The 23,293-nt window shown below is 40.5% G+C and overlaps 1 protein-coding gene across 4 annotated transcripts in view; it reads right to left on the reverse strand.

Moving 5' to 3' along the window:
* Positions 1-23,293, reverse strand: part of rims1a (regulating synaptic membrane exocytosis 1a) — a 107,864-nt gene that overhangs the window by 41,215 nt on the left and 43,356 nt on the right. For all 4 annotated transcript variants that reach the window (XM_087179142.1, XM_087179140.1, XM_087179141.1 and 1 more), the window contains 2 exons: positions 13,059-13,330; positions 7,333-8,030 (listed from right to left, as the gene is read on the reverse strand). In XM_087179142.1, coding sequence (XP_087035268.1) covers positions 7,333-8,030; positions 13,059-13,330 — 970 coding nt within the window. The remainder of the gene's footprint in view (positions 1-7,332; positions 8,031-13,058; positions 13,331-23,293) is intronic.

Genomic DNA, 23,293 nt, shown 5'->3' on the forward strand with positions numbered 1-23,293 from the left:
GGCCTTGAAATGTGTGCAGGACTTCAACGACACTGTTATGACACAGAGTAAAACAGAGCCAAGCACTCCTAGGAGCCAGGAGGCAATGAGGTTAATGAGTTGTGACAACTTATAGTGACATTATGTAATCTTAAAGCAAACGCTCTGACGATAGACAACCGAGTTCTCAGTTTCATAACTCAAGCGTGAACATAATTCTGTGTAGTGGGTGGGCCACATGGGTGAGTGTGTGTGCTCTTGTGTGCTTACACATACAAGAACATGAAAAGTGATCAAACTCAGTAGGGGGCCAGGACAACATGTGAGGTCACCTGTTATACAGTTATACAGGGTTGTATGACATTCAGCGAACTGACACATCGATGTGGGTTTGATAAGTTACACTGAATAGTAGTGATTGTGAAATATATCCTCTTTGAAATATAATCCTTGGGGTTATTTTTATATTTCAAGGAATAGAAAATATCAATTCATATGAACCCATATGACCCTAAATTGAACCCATTTTTATATAAAATTAAATCTGCAACAACCAGTAACATCAATTGACTGAACCCCTCCTCTCAACAACAACTGTCCAATCACAGCTCAGAAAAAGTTTGGAGTGTGGCCTCTTTTTTTCTGTAACCTTTCAAAAACAATTACAAAAGAGAAAAGGGTTAGCTTACTTCCTACAATAGTAACTGGGTAATCAAATTAGTTTATGGGGTTACATGTTACATTTTAAAAACATTCCACTGTGTGGAAGCCATTCCCAAAAGCTTCCTTTGTGTTACCATGGTGGCACGAACACACACACTGGCCTCTCAGTTGAAAACTGTTGTGGATCCATTGTAAACCCCCCCCCCCGATAACGTAGTAGAAACAGCCAAAAGTCCAACCAGTTGACCAGTGGGCTAACTTCATTGCGCTCAGTCAGTCATGAACAGTCGCGAATGTAGTGCTGGCCCACGGTTGGTCCAGCCAAAAAGACTACCTTTCATGCAGCACATAAAACTCCAGAGCCGTTGTACAAGTTGTGGAGTCCAGGCCTGCTTCGCTTAGCCAGCCACCATGCTGCAGCTCAGGCAAGCAGTATCCGGAAGTGCGACACCTGTGGAAGTGTCTGGGCTAGGCTAACAGCTAACCCTACTAGATCTCCTGTCTATCCTTATGAGTTACGAGTTTTTTTTGTTACATTTGAAACTTTCATTTCATTTATATTCAATTATACGTTAGGAGTTTTATGGATTATAAGTGATTTGTTAAAAATACATAATAATTTGACAGATTTTTCCAGTTTATTCATAGACATGTCAGCACAAACTGTTGATAAGGTGTGTTAATGAAACCATGACGCTGTCCATGGTGCTGAAGTAACAGACGGATTTATACAAACTCTTCATTTGATATTAAAACGTATCTTAAATGTCTCTAGAGCAAATATCAAGAGCACCCAGGTCATTTTAAGAGACATGTTGCAGTGTTCAGAACGGCCTCGGTTTCCTGAAGTAGAGAAATAGCCGAGTCAAATTTCAATTGAGTCAAATGTTGCTTAGTGATCTTTCATTTCTATTTCTGTGGCAACCCGTTGGGATATATACGGTGGCGTAGCCGTCACTTCAACCATCGCTGCCTCAAGTACCTACTGTTTGGTACAGGAACTGCAAGGTCTCTGACTGTAAGACCTTCCATTGAACAGTAAGCACAGCGAAGAGGATCATCATCATCATCAGTGCTTCTCCCTGCTCCACAGTGCACCCACAAGGTCCTCAGCATTGTGAAGAGCTCCACCCACAACAGCCACAGCCAAAACACCCCCTCACCATCTGGCCGGAGGTAGTGGAGTACCAAGACCTCCTCTGCCATGGCTCTACAAAAGCATCTTCCCTCGAGCTGTGACGTTTTGTTACAAATGACAATAAAAGCTTAGACCTTGTAACTATCACAGTTGAAGCTAGCTTTAGCTTCCCTTTATTATTTTTTAATGGATTAAGGAACATTTACATTCCAGTAACCCCAGACAAACCAATGTTAACTTCTCAGAAAAAAGTCTTGTGTTTGCCTACCACCATCCTAACAGCCTTCTCTCTTGTACATAAAGTCTGTTCTGACATTTTACCTTATTACACTGATAATTCAAGAACTAGCTAGTGCTAGATTTCAATATAAGAGCTATATTTTTTTCCTAGTGCTTCAGCCTTAGTTTAATGCATCAGCTGGATGTTTCGGTTTTTAGCAAGCTGACGGAGTTTTGACACATAAGTTATTCAGCTGCTAAAAGTTGTTCAAAAAGACAGTTGTTGTTTCAACCAACAAAACCAGCAGTTACTGGCCAGAAATAAGATCCAGGCTTTTGTTTACTTGTGTAAATGCATATGTGCATAATAGAAAGTAACTAAGGGGAACAGGCACAGTAAATGGTCGCTCCTTGGTTTGTAAGATAGAAGTATCATTATCTTATCTTTAATTGTATGATTAATGGTTAATTTCTTAAACAAACTAGAAAATCAATGGGGAAAAACAATTTTGATATAATTTTGAATTTTTGGGACAAATAAATGTTCACGGGCCAGAAAAGGTTGAAAAACTCTGAGATAAGGAAGTAGAAAGTGAAAGTTGTCAAAGTGCACGTGTACTATTTGTTGTGTTTTTTGTTGTGTTCCTATCAGAGGATGAGTTCGTAGTGTGTGTTTGTGTGTAGGAGGATACTTGCACAGATCATAATAGGATCTACTGTACTGTGAGTGACTGACTGCATATTTGAGTGTGAGTGTGTGTGTGTGTGTGTGTGTGTGTGTGTGTGTGTGTGTGTGTGTGTGTGTGTGTGTGTGTCTTTTCCTGCACTGATCGTACAATGATTTACATGCCTGGACGCGTCTCGGCTGCCAGCAACCACATCTTGGAGCTGACCTGGCCTCAGTCTCGAGCTAAAAAAGGAAGCAGCGTCTCGCTGCCACAACAGTGTGTTTAGAACGTGGTTCGACAGGACACTCTCATACTAAACCTCCACTTGATTGATGTCACAGTGTCTGGTCTGGGTCCAGGCTGGTGCTGCATGCAGCCTCTTTTACATTGGACGCACCGCACTTTATCAATGTCAGCGTCCAGTGACAGTGAAGCCATAATGTAGCATGAGCATGGCTATAGTCAGATGCATTGTGTTTTTTAAATACTTTCAACGTTACTAGGTACTAACTGCAAAATGACATGAGCTGTCATGTAACGGTAAATAAAAAGAAGATAGAGAACAGATAACTATGAACTTGAGTCACTGCACAATAAACTATTACTTACTTATTATTCTATTCTTATTTTGTTATGGATTGATTTTATTTGAATAGACTTTACTTAAGTTTACGACCACAACATATCATTAAGGGTCAAGTCACAAAGTTTTCAGTTAGTCCCATACGCAAATGTAATACATGTACATACTGTATATTGAATTTCCATATATCAAGTATATATATAAAATTTAAATATATATGTAAAAATTATATATGAAACCTATTAGACATTAGAACGACTTCATATCTTGACATATGTGTCAAGCCCATAGAAATGTATGTATATATGCTAATATTGTAGACATATGTTATGTAAATATATATACACACCAAAGCCTGTCAATGTATGTTGATATTATAGGAAGTAGGGTCCAAAGGTCAGATAATGTGAAGATAAACATGTTGAAGATAAACAAAAACATGTATAAGCATATAGAATCTTTATATCATTTTAATAAACTTGTTTGTATTATATGTACATATGCAAGTTTTACTATGGTTATTTCATTTATGTTGTAAACTTATATCTTCATATATCCAGAGGATGTGTGTACATATGATGTGTGTACATATACTATATATATATATATATATATATATATGCAGCACTATATATATAGTATATCCCCTTATAGATCTGTTAATATAGCACATATATGTCCTATATTACATTTCTTTGTGTATAAATGTGGAAGTTAACTGGATTCAGGCCGGTTTGCTCTGCACCCTTCATTCTGGACTTTAGTTCATATATACCGATGTTAATAATTACATCATCATTTACTGTCGAAGCGGTGGACTGACCGACTGTATGACAACCTCAACCCTAAAGCCAGACACTAGTGTGGCTAAAAAAGTTATAGGTAGCATAGCTGCTGCTTAACTGTGACCAGAGGAGTATTTCAAAACAGTGTCTCATGATTCAAGAACAGCTGATTCTCAGTCATTCTAAGTCTGAATTAAGCACATCTGTAATAAACCTTCAAACCAGTAAAATGCTGAAAACATGATATCCTTGATTTCAAATTGACCTTGTCCCTGAATAAAGAGCCTATTCCATAAATGACAAAAATAAATTCTGGTGACTTGTGACAGTGACATCATTTCATTGCAATTTCTAAACTTTTGCAGGACAGGCCTTTCCAAGGTTTGAAGGACAGAAAGGGAAACCGTTCACTCAGCTAATAGTCAGAAAATTCAGGGGTTGTATGAGTTTTTGATTATGACCTTGTTATTAGGAAAGGAAAACATTTAAACTCCATTACAATATTATGATAAATTCACAGATGACATATCTCATCTCTTCAGTGACATTGCTCAGCTCCAGCCACAAGGCCTTTCTGGTGTAATAGCAACATTTCTGCAGCAGACCTACGACAGCACTAGACCGGGGCTTATAAGCTGCTGGAGTAGTAGAATATTGCTTGAATACATGGCAGTGAGCCTGAGTGCCGTGGAACTGTTAATAGTAAAGTGACTTAACCCAGCTTGGACATGACAAGGTTAGAGTGTAAACAGCAGCGTGTTCTCAGGCTTGGGGACATAGTTGGTTATGTGAGGCCACACAAGGTCAACACCGGGATCAGCCGGGGTCAAATTGCCCCATCACAGACACACTAACACGCACACACACACACACACACGTACGCACAGTGTGGGATTGTCCCCCTCGGGGAGCGAGCTGAAAACAATACAATATGACACAAAGGCAAAACATTCACATACGCACACGGGCTCACACACACTCGTTAATATGCACACTGGTACAGCTGCTCACTTTGACAGTCAGACTGCCGGCTACGGCCCGCTGCATGCACTCTGCACAAAAGTTAGAAAATGTTGCAGGAGGTTCGGTGTTCCTCCACACAGCCACATGACAAATATCCAATGCTGCATTTAAAAAGTTGGTAATATGCTCATGTTTTCAAGTAGTTTGGTGTGTGATACTACACTACAGTCTAGAGCACAAGGTGGAGCATGCAGTATTTTCCAGAATCAGTAGGTTGTGTCAGAGCAGCCTTACCTGTCCTGATGACAGAACACACAGAGTTAAAGCAGAGACGTGTGTCTCCACATTCACAAAGTCTGAATGAAGACGGAATGAAGACTGAGACCAAAGAGCTCGCTCCACTTCTTACATTCATATCCCATGATACAGTGTGATCAAGTGGGCGTGCTCAAACACACACACACACACTGAAAATGCAATGCCTCATACCTCACACAGCGCAATCACATTAAACAGCACAAGTGTGTCAGATCAATCGTATTATATCGTTATTTCCTTATGAATACTATTACTGCACAGAGTCCTGTTGAAGAGGTTTGTAAATTCTGTTAGTGAGATGTGTTTCTGATTATCCCTCATCCTACTGATCTAATCAGGGTGATTTACACAGTACGCTGCAGGTGTAGGAGACACTGTGCGACCGGGATTGTAATAACATAAAAGAAATAAATGAAGGTAACAGTTAAAACGAAATGTCCCCCAGCGGTCACTCTCTGAGACAAGCATTAGCCTCAAGTCATTTCAATAAGAGCACTTGCAGCTGTTTGATTCTCTTTGCTGATTGTATGTATCAGTTATAAGTTCATGTTAATGGCTGCCTACATCGCAGTGTTATAACCACATATCTTCTGCCACCTTTTTACAAGTTACAGTGCAGGTTTGCAGTGTAGTGACCCTGATCAGCTACATGCAGAACGCGTCATCTACTTCCTCCTCTGTGTCTGAAGTGAAAGAGGAGTGTCTATATGAATGGCTGTTCTATAAATGTATATCTGTCCCGCTTCCATACTAATATAAATCATATTTCAGGTTTTGTGTCTGTTGTGTATTCACACTTGAAAAGTGAAAACATTACGTGAACTGAAAAAGTCAGTTTGCAGACTAAAAACTGCTTGATTTATGAGTGTGCTTTGCTGGGCACTACTGTCCCACAACACCGTGCAGAAAGGAAATAAATGGTCTGGAAAAAATTCTATTTATAGAGATGTAGATATTTATAAAGACACATGTATGTAAAAAAAAACATTTTGCTTTCTCTTTGTGAAGTTGAATTGAACCTAAAGTCACTAATATATATACAATTCCTCTCAGCACTAATGATAAGGTTTATTGATTGATATTTTTTTGCAAAACTGCAAATTCAGTATATAATTACAAGTTGTGCAAATAGAACATACTGTCTACAATTAGACTTAGTAGAGAATTAGTATCTAGTATGAATGTGGTTCTCAGCTCGTTTCTATGGGCAGGACATTAATGGAAATACTGCAAGAATCAAAGAATCTAATGAATGAAGCTGTTTGTTTTTGTTTGTTTGCTTAATAATTTCTACACAAGAGATCTAGAGAGTGTATTATGTTATCTAGGGAGTGTAAGAGTTGGCATTACTTCAGAGTGATGAGAGCCACCATCACCACAAACATGGAAACTAGAAACATCTTACAGATGCCTCAAAAGGCTTATGACACATTTTTAGAGCAAATGTAGGACATGTGCATTGAATGTAATGTCAGTTGAACATGTGATATGAAAGAAATGTTTTTTTTTAACTATGCTCCAAAACCATGGAACATCCTGCCAAGAGCTATAAGAGATGCTCAGTGAACATTTTTAAACAGCAGCTGAAAACATATAATTATTTAACTTGGCTTTTAAATGAATTATCTCATGTTATGTTATCATGTACTGTATGTCTAATTTTTATTTTCATTGTCATTCTATTCACCCTGATTTTATTGTCCTATTTTAATTTTCATTGTAAAGCACTTTGAGCAACATCTCTATATAGAAACTTCTTATTTAATTATTATAATTATTATTATTATTACTATTATTATATAAGTTGTTAAGATTTTTAGTGCTGACTAAAAGCAGTATTAGAAACTGTCATTAAACAGTGATGAGACGGATGGTTTGTGCCTGAGATACGTCATGTGATGGATCAATAAACAAATGAACTGACAGATGTCAATAATTAAAGCAAATTAAACCCTCATTGAAAACCATCAACAGTTTTTTCATGAAAGAAGAGCGATGACTGATTATGTCTCTGACCTTTCTCGCTGACACTTTCGATCTCAGCGTCCTCACAGCTGCTGTACTCAGGCGTCGTCCCTCCTTCCTCCTCCGAACTGCTGACGCTGGTTTGTCTCTTACCTCCGGCCCCCAGCCCTCGTTTCGACTTGTAGGGCCTTGGCGGTGGCGGACGCAGAGATTCCGATTGGTCAGAGCTTAGCGAATCGTTGCGCAGCATGCTCTCAGCCTTCTCCCGTTTGGTCCGCCTCACTACAGGTCCCTGGCCGGGGGCTGAGCCAGGTCCCGAACCAGGAGGCTCTCTGAGTTCAGGTGGAGGGACCTGCTGAGCAAGGGTGTGTTCATGCGGCCCACCAACCCCACCCACCGTCCTCTGACCAGGCCGAACGCCATCCCCGAGCTCCCCTGCTACGCCCATGCCACGACCCTGCATGGGCACAGGGTGTCCTCGGCCTCCAGGAGGGACCAGCCCTGGTTGGCAAGGGGCAGCACCGTTGTGGTCCATGTGGCGGTAGCCCCCCTCTTCTGTCCGCCTTACTCCGCCACCTCCTCCCACAGGATCATGCTCCAGAGAGCGTCCCTTTGTCAGTCGCCGGCTTTCCCTGCGCTCCCTCGACTCCCCCCGGAGGTCCCGGTCCATGGAAACCTGGGTCTGCAGCCTGGGCTGGCCCGCCCACCGCTCTCCCCGCCCAGCTCCTCCACCTCCCCGCCCGTTTCTCCTGGGCAATAATCGATATGGGGACAGAGAGAGAAAGAAAAGAAGAGGTGAGAGTTGTTGGAAAACAAGGTTTTGTGTTTCCGACACATAGATCACAGGATACTGTATTTAAACTCCTGGAGAATTGCTGTGTGAGATTAATATGAAAGGATAAAGCCAGGTTAGAAACCTTTCTAACATGTCTACCTTACGTTTGCTCAGGTCATGTTAGTGTAAATCATCTTTTTTTAGCTTTCACTGGCCATGAAAACAGATGTGCAAATCCTTATGTGTGTATTTGGAAACCTACAGTAGCTTTACTACTGATATCAACACCCTGTGTTTAGAAAGAGCTCATGCTAAGATAAAAGTTGAATGTGCAATCTTTGGTTCATTCAATGTTTTTAGCTCCTCTGCACTGGCTGCAACTCATAATTATGTCTAGAATTATGTCTCTATTATTTTATGTAAAGATGTTAGAAAGTCGACAGCCACGCTAGCAGCACTGGCTGAATGTGAACATCAGTATGCGCACACTGACAATGTTAACATGCTGATATTTAGCAGATAATGCTCACCATGATTCAGTTCAGCATGTTAGCATGCTATCATTTGTCAATAGTTTTGAAGGTATTTGGTCGTAAATCAAAGTAATAAACAACTGAGGTAGTTTGTTTCACTCAAAACCACAGTACTGGAGCTAGAGGGAAAGTCAGTGGACAGCAGGAATTAACCTCTGGGGACCATGAATGTCATTTCATGATCTAGGGGGACCTTCAGTGAGTAATTGATTATCACAATGGCAGACAGTTTTGAATCTGTTAACTAACTTGTTTCAACACTACATGAAATTCAAATTTAATGGTCCCATATTTTCCTCTTCTTCTGTGTTTTATTTGAAGTGTTGATCCATAAGAAGATATATTTGTGGTTTTTAGAACCAAAAACCATCTGAATGTAGTTTTACATCTCCTCTCTCAGGCTTCTCTCTGGAGCTCTAGTAACAACAGGCCAGTGAGCCAATCAGAAGAGAGGAGGCTGAGAGAAACCAGATCCTACAAGGTTGGGTGGTGGGTCCAGGTGGGCGGGGCTTGGGGCATGGCTGAGGGTGGTGACTGCTTTGTTGTGACATCACAAAGTTACAGAAGTCCTGACGGCTGGTTTTAAGGCTCAGTCTCTGAATACAGGCTGTGTGCATTTCTCTGTGGACTGAGGCTTTGATACTTTCACAGTATTAATATAGAACCTAGATCAAAATCTAACTTTATACTATATAGGACCTAAGCATGTGAAGTGACACCCCAGTGGCCTAGTATTTGAGGCACATCACATGACATCATCACAATGTTCGGCTACAGGCTTCTCTCCCCATGTTACCTCTCTTATGGCATCAATAAAGGCAGTAAAATGGCAAAAAATGATCTCGAGAAAAACAAAAAAATAAAATACAAACAAAGCCTTTAATTGTACTTTTTATTGTCACTGATTTTTATAGCACCAGTTGTAGCAAACAGAAGTGTAAGCTAAATAATTTAGCTAATGTGGCTGAGTGATGGATTATGTGAGAGACCTTGCTGTATTTTGACTGCCTTTAGCTTCTGCTTCACTGTTAACTATAACAAATGACACTGGTATGATTTTGCATCTCTTACCATTTCATTGTTAACATTAGTGTCCACTAATAGAAAGTCACCAGTGAAAACACATTCTACTGTCCAGTGTTTTGGAACTGACTGTGTTCTTCCATTACACTCACAATGGCACAGGAAGCAACAACAGACTGCTTTCCAAAGAACCACAATCCACCACTGCGTACAACACAGGAGATAATGCTCAACAGAACAAATATTAACATATTTCATACGAGCTGCTTTCTCTCTGTTGGCTTAAATGGACACTAAACCAATTTCACACATCAAGACCACTTTACTGATCATAGTTAGTCCTGCTATACTTATGAGGACAGTTGTATAATCTTCCGTGGTGATGTCACTGGGGTCAGCCTCCAGCTTTGGAGACTGATTGAGCTTTTCTAAATTCAATCAGTCTCTAAACTAAAATTACCACCTTGTGGTTGAACCCCTCCACCAACCATCAATGTTGCAGGAAATATGGTCACAAGGTGTTTTTGCAGAACATTATGATGTCACAGTGAAGTTGACCTTTGACCTTTTGGATATGAAACATCATCACTTAATTTTATCCTTATAGACGTTTGAGTTAAATTGCGTCATAATTAGAGTATGAGTTCTTCAGTCATAGCCAAAAACATGTTTTGTGAGGTCACAGTGACATTGACCTTTGACCTTTGCGCACCAATTTCTGTTGATCAGTTGACCCTTGAGTCCAAGTGAATGTTTGTCAATCAAACATACAATCTAACAAAAATGAGGGGGTCTTGAGATATGACATTCAATGGGCCAAAACTGTGTTTTGTGAGGTCACTGAGACCTTAGACCTTTCATTGTGCATACTTCCCTTTTGCACAATTAAAAGAAAATCACATTAATAAACCAGAAAACTGTGAATGAGCCAAAATTGAATTGTTGAGCTTCTCATGTCAGATCATTCAATAAAATTACTTTTTCTTTTGTTCAGAGTCTGGTACGACTTTCTGAAAGATTCTCTTAAATGACTGACCACAAAAGTAACTGTGATGGAAACAGAGGGCAGCTCAACTCCAGACAGCGCTGTCAGCAGAGCGACAGGAGAGACACCGAGCTACCACCAAGACGCCAACGTTTACTTTCTCTGACTGTGTGTAAATCTGATGTTTTTTACATGCAAAGGCATTAAAACATGAGGTCTTTAGAAAACAAAGAGGAGAGTCATGTAGAGGAGTGTGGCCGCTCTGCAGCAGAGCTGAACTGAAACTACATGTGCAGCGGAGTGAATGATAAAACTCTCCTATTTGCAAATAAAGTGTCATGAAGAAAAGTAATAATATATAAATTATAATATATATATAATAAAATCAGTAATAATGTTAAGTGCTTATAAAAAATAAACAAAAAACATAGATAAGAAAAAGCAGGATACACGAACCACAAGCTTGACCAGTTAATATACCAAGGATGACAACACCCCACCCCCTGACTTCGGGGCAACCCTGTATTTTTTGCAGCTATAAGCACATCATTAATTTCCTCTCTGCAAAGCCTTGTGGGAAAACGGTGTGAAGAAAAACACACTGAAAAATCAAGCAGTTTTTAGTCTGCATACTGACTTTTTGAGTTCACTTAATGTTTTTTGACTTTTGCAGTGTGAATACACAACAGACACAAAATCTGTCTGGAAATATTATTTAGTATGGAACTGGGACAGATATACATTTATAGAATGCACATTGCCATTCACAGCGACACTCTTCTTTTATATCAGACGCAGAGGAGGAGGCGGGGGAAGTTTCACTATACAGCCACCTGCAACTTTAGCGAACGTGTAAAGAGGTGGCAGAAGATACACTGGTTATAACACAGCCATTCACATGCAGGTAGGTTGCTTATTATCTGTCTGAATTATTATTATTATTATGCATCGGTGAGAAGTGCCGACCCTGAGTGGACTCAGGGACAACCCCAGAGACTGTGGCAGGAGAGGTTATAAAAACTCACGCAACCACAATATTGATCGGACCAGCACTCTATCCCTGATGTTTTCAACTTTCATTTAAGCCAAATGCATGAATGAATATCCAGCAACACTCCTCACATACAGCATATACGCAAAATAAGAAAAGTTCAGAAAAGGCGCTGAGTGTGAGATGAGGGAGAAAGAATATCCCTCGCACTCAATAATTTAGGCTTCTATACCAAAGATTTTGGTATATCGCAGGCAAAACAAGTGCAGAGCTTTCAACTGGAAGAAAACTGTTGCACTTACAATTGGTGCTTGAATCAAGAATATGGTGCAATGTACGTATATCCATGGAGAAACAAAAACACATGGGTGCAACATGGAGATACAGGAGAGCTTCTGCAGGTGAACTTGTGTAAGCCACTGCCGAAGTATACGGTCCTGTCAGGCGTCTGAGGGTAAATAAATCAAGCGCTCCTTGCCCTACCCCCTCTCTCTAGGCCAAAACGGCCAGAAAATTGACATTGAAAAACAGTGTCACTGAAAAAAGACAGACACGAAGAAAAAAATCTGAAGATTGACATTAAAAAACATCATAGTACAAAAATATCAAAATTAAATAAGATAAGATCATATGATTGTAGGTTTTTTTTTTTAATTCCAGTGTTTTATTCTTCAGTGGAAACTTTTTCAGTGCCAGTATTTATGTCAGTGTCAATACAACTTTTTCCAATACAACTTTTTCAATGCCACATTTCATTTTCAATGTCAAAATACTATTATTATTACTGTCACTGTTCCAGCCCCCATAGAGAAGGGGATGGGGGCGTGTTTTTAAAATGTATTGCAGTGGCTGTTTCTATGAGTTATGTACTGTATATCTTTACTTTGTCAGAGCCTGAACTGTATGACTGACTTTATCATATGCTTTAAGTTGATTTTATCTTTTAACATGAGAGATGTTAAAAGAGAGAATGGGTATGTAATGTATAATTGTATAATTGAGTAATATTGCATAATAATACTAATGTCTGTAAATGAAAACGTTCAAAAAATGTTGGCAAAACGAGTTTAGAAACTTATCACTGAAAAGAGAAAATACTCTTCTTCTTTTGTATCATTACTTTTAAACACATCCCACTATTTTTGTAAAAGTATGTCTGAATGATAAAATTCCAGTAAAGCTACATGTTCCATGTCTGAAGTGATACAGTCTCTCCTTTAATTTGTTGCCCATCTGTGTGTGTCTTCACATACAAGTTTTTCAGTGATGTTGGCTTTGTTTTGACTGGATAACAACACACGTTGTTGGTCAGATAAAATGGCTGCATGTCATTGCAGCATGTCAAATGTTGGTAAATACATTTAAGGTGTGATAATGTTTCTGTATCACTAAAGTAAAACTGATCTTTCTGCTCTGGCCTTTCTGTATTCAGTCTTTTACCACTAGTTCTACAGTACTGCTTCCTCTTACGTGTCTCGTGGTGGTTCGCTACGTGACCGCGCATCGGTGCCAGCTGTGGTCCCGGGTGCACTGGGTCGGTTGGGGTCTTGGATTGCGGTGGTGGAGCCCGGGGGCGCTTGGGAGCGAGATCGGAGCTTCTTATCCCCGGGCGTTTGGCACACAGACGGCTCACTGACGGCTGATCCCAGGCCAGCGGGCTTTCCAGGCGGACTGGTGAACCACTCGCCCGGCTTGGTGAGGATCTCCTGCTGCTTCCGGCAGTTATTACACACCCAGATCACCTGGGAGAGAAGGAGCACAGGTAAGGGATCACAATCACAGTCTAGAGGTTCAGCTTTTATCCGCTGACTTGCCAACAGGATGTCTTCATGAAGTTTCTGTACAAACAGATCAGATAATGTATGACACATTGACATAACTCTGTAGGGGAATTTAATGCAGCTGACATACACAGTATCACAATAATGTGTCTACGAGGAAGAAACTATTCATTACTGCAGTCACTGAAAACCATCTCAGCCAACTACTTTGCCAGCCGCTAATCTGAGGCCCAGCTTCACTCGTAGTGACTGTCAAACAGGAAATGGAACAATGCACTTCCTAAAGAGCTGCACTGCTGCCAATGAGTCGTCCAGAAAAAAGCTTTTATGGAAGCTTTTAAGATCAACATCACAGCAGTTATAGCAGGGAGCAGCTTGGCTTCCACTGTGGGCTGCTTTTTGGCCTCCGAATGACGAAGGCAAAGCCAACTGAATAATGAAAGGATATTCAACTCACTGCCAAAATAATATCTCTCGTCCTCTCTTCTTTCTGTTTGTCCCGTCACACATATGCACAACGACTATACATTGGCTGCGTTCGCACACACTACAGCCGAGTGTTTCTCCTCTCACATGACACACTTCAGATCTTGTTTTTCATCACAAAGACGCACACAGTCGCATGAATCACACAACTATGACATACATCTGATGTCAGTACATTTCAACAGTGACAATGAATTCAATTTCAAGTGACAAACAGATTTTACACTGTGTATGAGTATGAGTAAGTTTCTCTTTCCTTCTCCACACAAACCTGGATTCACAGTCACAGAATCTTTGATTTACTTGATACAGGTGTCAGTAGCGTAGCAGTATTGGTACAAAAACAATACTTTTCACGACGCCTTAATCTGAGGAATATCAACTCTTTTCTTCATTTTATTAAAACAAGCCTAACTTCTTGAACACAGCAGCGCAGCAGTATTTAAAGTTGTCTAATGTAGCAAAATGTGATATATTCACAAATGTATTATTATTATTATTATTACATTTATTAAAACATCTCACCATGCAAATACACTACCCACAATTTATCTTACCAAATCAAATTATGTCAACTGGTTGTCTGTTTAGTCATGTGATCACACACAACAAAACGAACAAATTCCAGCTTTCAGTACCATGGACAGCGCCACTCTGCCAGACATGCCAAAACACTTATTTATAAATCTCAATATTTAATAGAAAATAATCTAAAAATGAGGGTGAGTGCTGAGAGTGAATATATCTGAATGGACCGCAATAATGGCAAAAAAAAAACAAAAATCAGAAACGTCAGCAACCGGAAATGAGACAAAAAAATAAAAAATAAAACAATAAAAGCCCTGTTAAGAAATAAAAGGTTTGTGTCCACTGAAACGCTACAGGGCTTTTAATTTGGTAGTGTTGAGTTTGTATCGGTGTGTAATACAACAGGAGCGGATCAATACGAGGCATTGTACTGAAATACCAGTATGACTAATTCTACATATCAGACAGAGGGAATTAGAAATAAAGGCCTGTTACCTTCTGCAGTTGAGGTAAATAAAGGCCCGGGTCACTATCTGAGGAAATACAGTGGTTGAAAACTCTTGTGGAGCCACTGTAAACATCACGTCATGACGTAATCGAAACTGCTGGAGCCAATGGGAAAAGTCCAAAACTCAGCCAACCAATGGTGTAACTTCATCACTCAGTCACTCACTCAGTCACAGATGTAGCGTTGGCCCATAGTCCAGCCAAAACAGCAAATTTAAATTCAAGGTTCACATATTAAGCTTTTTCTGCAGCTTTCAAACGCATCTCACAATCTTCTTCACCAGATGGAGTTTGCTCGTTTGTCAAATATGTATTCCTCTCCATTACAACTTCACAATCTCTATTGACTGTGCAGGACCAGGACATGCAGTTGAATCCTCCAGAAAGAGCTGGTAAAATGAAGCCTGTTGGTAAGATAGTTGGTCAATGGTTCATTTTTCATCACTATGGTTAAAATTGGTACCGTAACATTGAGTTTCTCTGTTTTTGGGTCATTTGTTCATGTGGTCAGTGACACCGTCACAAGCTTCCTTTTTTTTTTTTTTTTTTTATCAACAACACTGTCAGTTCATATCGATAAGGGATGTGGGTTACATCCTAGAATAGATATGAGACAGAGCGGAGCATGAATGCCCGCAGTGTGAACGCAGCCATAGTCATAGTCCTGTGCTGCGATCAGTCAGAATGAGGAAGAGGGGGATGACGGAGGAAATGAGGTTGGGCAGGAAACAGAAACAGAGAGGATGGAGGAGGAGAGCGAGAGGAGGTTAGAGTCAGTTCCTCTCCTCCAGCCACCAGGGTTCTCATTACTCCTGAACACTCCCCAATGACTCTTTAAAGAGAGCTAAAATAAAACACTCTGGCATCGGCCATCTCTCTCTCCCGTCTCTCTTCCTCGTACCCACTCCCCCCCTTCTCCTCTTCCTCCTCCTGCTCTCCCTCTCTCTCACCCCCCTTTCCCTTCCATTTATCCCTCCTCCAGATTGCTTCTGATTAAAGCTACAAAAGCCGAAGAGAAAACAGCTTTACACCAACGCAGCTATATTTATCCTGCCAAACACCCCAGCACCACCAGGGAGAGAGGGAAAGTGTGTGCTCAAACAACACACATACACACACACACACACACACACACACACACACACACACACACACACACACACACACACACACACACACACACACACACACAAACAAACAGCAAAGAAAGCAACACACTGCCTCATGTGGGACATTATAGCTTTGGTGAGAACATCCACCAATCTGTGATTTTCTGCAGCCAGACCAACGAGGTGGACGGCTGCCAGATCCACACTGCAGAGCTGCTCGCCTCGTACATACGTGTACAGACAGGAGGTGACGACCGGGTGCTACGTAGTCAAATTTTACGGGACCCTTAAAGAATATTGTTGTAGTTTCTTGTATAAAATGAAAGAATAATTGAAAATACTCTGGGCAAGTTTCAACACTTGTTAAAGTGTTAAAAATATAATAAAGTTATTATCAATCTCCAAAACAAATAAACTACTGATGGAACTTAACTACAGAGATCAAACTAACAATTATTTTTTTTATTAATTACTTACTTCATTTTTAATTAGTTGATTCATTGTTTAGTTTATATAAATGCTGACAAATGTCCTTCAGAAGTTCCCACAGTGAGATCTTAAAATGACGGTTTTGTTCGACCAAAGTCTAAAACCCAGAAAAATGTTACGATATAAAACAGTGAAAAGCAGCAAATGCTCATATTTGAGAAGCTGGAATTGACCTAAGCAATTAACCGTCATCACAAATTAAAATGCAGCAGATTAATTTTCTCTCGATCAGCTGATTCATTGTGTAAATGTAACTTAAACACACACTTTGACGTGTGAGGAGGAAAAACTCAGGTGGAAATAATAAAAGGACTCATGTCTGAATTGTGTTTTGTTGCTTCAGTGTCAGAGTCCTGGCCTGTTCATGGTGTCTCCCTGTCACACTTGTGAATTGATTGGGACACTTGACTAGAACAGAGGCATTGTTATACTTTTAGTGACATCTGTACTTTAACCTACATGCTAAACAATACTAGCTAAAATATAAAGTAGTACCAGCACAGTATTTTGTAGCAGTGCATTAACTTCATGTAAAACCACCAAGACTAGCTAAAACTTTCAATTAAACACTGGTTACACATCAGTGTATTAATTATTTATAGCACTATGGAAAAGGCCAGTTTAAATGATAACTGCTTTTACTTTTGATGACGTTTGTTCACTGAAATAATTTCTTTTCTGAGTATCTATCATCTGGATACTAAATTGCAATAAATGATGTCTTTGTTTGGACCAGGCAGCACAACAAGATGTAACTTTGAGAAGTTAAGCAGCACAAATACAGAATATGCAACAGCACTTCAACGTCTACCAGGAGTTACAGTGTATAGATGTACTGCAGGTGGTGCACAGGAGGAAGGTGTGTGCTGCATCTTATTATCTTATTACACAACTTCTGAATATTAATGTGTAGTTACCATTTTCACTAGAGTATCACTCCACCCACATGTGAGGTGATCTAAAAGAAATTCCCACCTGAAATGCGAATTCCACCTTCTGAGCTCAGCATCGCTGCCTGTGCCATCTATCGTAGCAGTTTCTGTAAGGCACCAGACACATGGGCACCCTATAGCTCTGGCACATCCAAGATGTCATCTGGTGCCTCCCCTGGGCTCTGCAGTGGCTGCACTGCATCCTCCTGACGTCCGGGTACCACCTGCTGGGCTGGATGGTCACAGGAATGTGCTCTAATGGCGTTGCTCATGGCGTGTATCTGCTCTGCCAGTATCCTCTCTGCCAGTATCCCCTTGACATGTATCTTCTTGGTCTGTATCTTCTTGACATAAATTTCCCCAAGGGGATAAATAAAGTATGTATCTATCTTTCTATCTATCTATCTATCTATCTATCTATCTATCTATCTATCTATCTTCTTTGACTGCAATCGCAGCAGCAGAGGCAGCCACACCTGCGTTGCATGAAATCAGGTGCTCTTGATCCATTATTGCCTCGAGCTCTATAGGGGCGTGATGCCGACGCTCTCCCGGGTCGCCACCAAGGTTGGGTAAAAGACTTGGACCTCAGAGCTCCGTAAGGTGGTGACCGACATGTTGCAGGGGATGGGATGGGAGTGAGGCATTGGGAGGTGGAAACTGATTCAAAGGGGAAGAAGGAGCAGAACACCACGATTCTCCATCCTTTGGATCTACAGGATCCTTTCTCCTCTGGACTGACGCCATGCACACACACACAGGCAGGGATTTCATTATTGTTGCTAAAATCAGTTGTTACAGAAGTTGTCTTCTACCTGTACTACTTTAAAAAGAGAGCCTGGTCCCAGACCTCCGCATCACTGCCCTCAAGACTGTTTTTCTAAACAAATACTGAACAAAAATATCTATTACAAAACAGTGTGTATACACATCTGACACACTACGTACACTCCTGCTGTCATGGAGGTCCTAATGTTCAGTTTTTTTTTAACCTGTTTGAAAGAGGTTTGGTCATGTAGGAGGTTTATTGTGCTGTTTAACTGTACTGCATTATACTGACAGATGTTTCTAATATTCTGCCCATCCCATTTGTAACAATGAGGGTTGAGTAAATAACACAAACACCTCCCAGCATCAGTATCTGTTGTTGTCCACAAGTGTCTAGTTAGCTCGTGCCGTCCACCTTGTGAATGATTTTTTATTTGTCATCTCCTGAATAACTTCTTGAGCAAGTCGTTTTTAAATTAGATTGAATTTATTCAATTATATTAATGTTGCTTGTAATAAATCCATTGTGGCAGATATGTGATAGTGTTTGTTATACTGTATACTTCTTTCACATGGACATTTGCCCAGGACAGGACCTGTGCTGAGTCAAAATGTCGCTAATTAAATGTTAAGGGAGATCTGATGTCAGTGGTCAGGTACTTCTCTTTTGTATTGTCATTCATTCATGGATATGTGGGTCTAATGAGGGGTTTGTAAGTGAGTACACAATTCTAGCCACATGTGAAACTATATAGCTGTCATTACCCTTTGAAATAGGAGGGCAAATATAAAATTTCTTTTGTAGCATGGGGTATTCCCAGAGAAGTCAGAACTATTGTCTTTGTTTTGTGGAATTCCAGGGATTTCTGATTGATGACACCATCCTAAGGAGCAATGCAATCTCCTCGTTTTTATAGATCATCAGTTTGTGCTTCAGTACTGTGATGATGAGCCTGTCAAAGTGTATGATCATTAAAATAGCTATCAGCTTTTTGCTGAAGGTCTTTAAAACTATAATAGACCTTTAGTTTACATACTTAACTACAAGTGAATGAAATTGCATTATATTTGAATTCAACCACACGAGTTGAACTGCCCACATATTCGGTAGTAGAAATTAAAATAAACTATGTTTCTGCAAACACTTTGAATAACTTTTAAGGACAAATAAAAATGGTAGTTAGTGAAAACACACTCCAATGGGCTATTATCTAATAATCATGGTAATTAGTGAATAATTTGCCCGTGTCGCAGCATTTAAAAGTTTCTTCTCATTTAAATGAGCAGACGTGACAGAGAAAGGCAGGATGGTACATTTCTTTCTTTTAAACAGCGCACCTCCACAAATATTCGTTTTTACCATTAAAAGACAGTTGACTAGACCAAGAGGTAGGACTGATGAAAAACGTATGATGGAGAAAATTAGGCTTAGACACATCAGATCATAACCCTTAGAACTAACAAGCTCCACATTCGGTGTGTGCATATGTGTGTTATATACAGTAGACTTACTGTTAAAAAGAAGGGGAGGGTAGGTGCATTCATCATCCAGTACAACATAGTACTTTACTACATCTTGTATAGGTTGCTTGATTTCAAAGCTTAAACCTGCTATACATTATTTTTTTAGTCACTTGGGGGCAGCAGAAACAAGCTGTAAATGTAATTTGGACATATTATCACCTAACACAGTTATGTGTCATATGGAGAGCTTGTTAGCAAACACTTGCCAGTTTACACATCCAGCAGATACAGAGCAACATTAGCTGTCATTTAGAGTCTTGTAATATTGTAGATTAACAAAAAATCAAATAATCGTACCCGGTAAAACACAAACATTGTAGAGCAGTGGTTCTCAAAGTGGCGTCCCGGGACCCCCAGAGGTCCTGGAGGGGGTTCCTGGCGGTTCCCAGCAAAAAAGGGAATCATTTATTTTCTCTATAATTCCATCCGTAAGTAACAGAATGACAGAATGTGTGACTATTTTTCTGTAATAAAACATCTAAAAGCAAAATCTCATCAGAGGGAGAATCTGGGACAAAATCAAACGGAAGTCCGTGGTCTAATTTCTGTTCGTTTAGGGGTCCTTGATGTGAAAAGTTTGAGAACTGCTGATCTAGAACCAGAAATGCTGCAATTCAGGGAAAACAATAAGGCCTATTAATGACATTTCCCAGCTTTAAAATCCATTGCTTAAAATGAACACAAACCAAACATCAGCCTTTAATTGTTCTGGTTCTAGATACAGTAGGTTTGTCTTCTGATTACATCAGTTAAGAATAAATCCATTCTGATAAAAGAATAAAGTTAGTTGAGGTGCTATAAAAGGAAACTGGTGAGTGAAATTTGCTGGTTGGACTACAGCATGCTGACTGTCTCACTGGTCCGTTTTCTTGTTGGCGTATTCCTCTCTAAGCACATTTCACCTCTTGCTGGAGCGGTTATTGCGTTTTACCTTTGCGTGATGTTGTTTGAGTGTGTTGCTGCTGCAGAACAAACGGCCGGTGTTGTGGAGATACGGAGCGGCGAGCTGTTATTTTATAAGAGACTCACTTAATCCCATAGTAATCCCTGTATTAGATCACACTCTGATGGTGAAACAAGCGCAGAAGAGGAGGAACCGTAGGCAGGCGGAGAGCAGCCTGACAGCCAGCTGACACGCACACACGCGCGCGCACACACACACACACACGCGCGCACATACACACACATGTAAAGGATGGACATACTGTCTCTGCATACTCAGAAAAGCAAATATACAATCAAATATATGCACATGAGCAGCGACGCAAACGCCTGCTCTTATCCATGTACACACACGCACACACACACAAACTGCAACAACAGCAGCAGTGTGTCACATGACCACAGTAAGAACCCCCCTGAGATGAGTTTGTGAGTGAAGGAGAGAGCCAGAAAGAGAGAATAGCTTCTCCACAGATGGAAACTAGGACACCAAACCCCTGTGTGTTTGTTTTGCGTCCTACTGCATCTGCGTGTGTCCATCTGTGTGTGTGTGTGTGTGTGTGTGTGTGTGTGTGTGTGTGTGTGTGTTTGTGTCTGTCGAGGAGCGGGAGTCTGTATCCGCATGTGTGCATCATTGCTCATGTGTATATGGTCCGTTTGGGCGCTTGTGTGTGTGTGTGCGTGTGTGCGTGTGTGTGTGTGTGTGTGTGTGCATGTGTGTGTGTGAGTGATACAGTGTGTGTAACCATGAATAATCCAGTGGTGAAATCTTAGGAGTTTGTGTAGCTACAGTAGGTGTTTGTTTCCTGGAGAGAGTATAGGCCATTTGTGCATCGACACACTTGTACAGTGTGTGAAATGGTGTGAACACAGTGTGAGACAGAGAGAGGTTCAATTCCCAGTGCACACTGTTGTTCACTGGTGCTTACGTTCACAATTTTACCTCCACTGTACGGGGGTTGAGAGAGATTCTCAGAGACAGGTCTAAAAGGGGAAAACCTTTCTTGTGTGTGTGTGTGTTTTATTCAAGTAATTTGGGTGAACTGACCCTTTTAACGTGATGCATTTGAGGAACAGCACCACCAAGTCCCAAAACACAATAATTCAACACTCCAAATGTTAATGTACATCATCCAAAATGCAGATTAAATCTTTTCATTAGCTGAGTTTCTGATTTCATCTGCACTGTAATGACTGGCCTTTCTGTGCAGTGAACTACAGAAACGAATAGTAATAATATTTTCATTATTATTATCCGCTGACACATTTTTTACTTTAATGTTTTGTGTCTTGTTTTTTTTACTTCTATTTTAATGATTAAAGAGGATGCATTTTCCATATGTACAGTAATGCAACTAATGCCACTGCAAATACTGTGAGATTTTGCATTTAATACACAAAACTGAAAACTGCTTCTACACATGTAAACTTGACTTGATGGAATTTTTCTCTTAAGGAAAGAGAGTTTGAACTTTAACTTAAAATTAGGGCTGAGCAATTAATCTTCTCATCTAATTCTCAAAGAGACAATAAAAGAAAAACATTTCCCAAAATACTGAACTGTTCCTTTAAAAGGAAGCTACTGCCAGATAAAGAGAAATGTATTATGTAAGGAATAATACCCGACAACGTCCCGCAGACTCAAGCTACCAGCTTCACTTCAGCTAACGTTATTTAGGTAACACGTTCACCTTAACCAAACCTCGTTAACTTGTGGTGTTAAGCAAAACAAGCAGCATTTCAACCTAAGTAACCAATCCCTTTTCAATAGTGTTTCACCATACCTACCTCTGATGCCCCTGCCAGCCACCGCTAACCCACCACAGAACAGACTCAAACATACAAACACACATGAACACCTGTCATCTAGCAGGTGAGACAAACACCACATTTACCCCAGGAAGGGGAGGGGAGTGGGAGGAGTTGCGGGACCAGGAAGTAGCATGGACCAATGACAGATTGACGTATGGCACCCGGCAGCATGCGAGGCAAGTGCCGAAACCAAGGGCGTCTATAAATCCCGCGTTAAGGATGAAACACTGCCACAAAGGAGATTTGTGTCCACAGCAACTAATGAGGTACTATATCAGCACAGCACAGCACCCACAGCTACATACACACACAAACACACACACACACACACATCCATCTATGTACAGTACACACATGCACATACACAGAGAGCTCTGCATTTGCAGGCACCCACGTGCATTGCATTTGTACAGTAACATACAGAACACTTGTCTTACAAGCACTATACATGATGGGCGACACACACTATTAGTCACCCACACATACAGTATACAAACACACACAGGGGCGATATCTACAGTTACAAAGTTGATCAATATTATTAAAATCATTGACTTTGGCTCAATATAAAAAAGGCCAGGTGAGGGCCCGTCCTGAGGCCAGATGTTTCCACATGTTTCCCACACACAAACACACACATGCATCATCATCAGGTCAATGAGAGCTGAACCTTCTGTCTCTCTTACACACACCAATGCTGCCATTTCTCAAAATGAAGACAAAGATAATGGAGAGTGTGTGTGAGCTACGGTAGATATTTAAAAACTCCTCCCACGATAGGACTGTGTTAATATGTCACTGTGTTTTGGAACTGCCCCCACCCACCC

This window comes from Seriola lalandi, unplaced genomic scaffold (assembly GCF_002814215.2).
Source record: "Seriola lalandi dorsalis isolate HSWRI2012SDOR001 ecotype SW California unplaced genomic scaffold, Sedor1 jcf7180002054795, whole genome shotgun sequence".
NCBI lineage: Eukaryota > Metazoa > Chordata > Actinopteri > Carangiformes > Carangidae > Seriola > Seriola lalandi.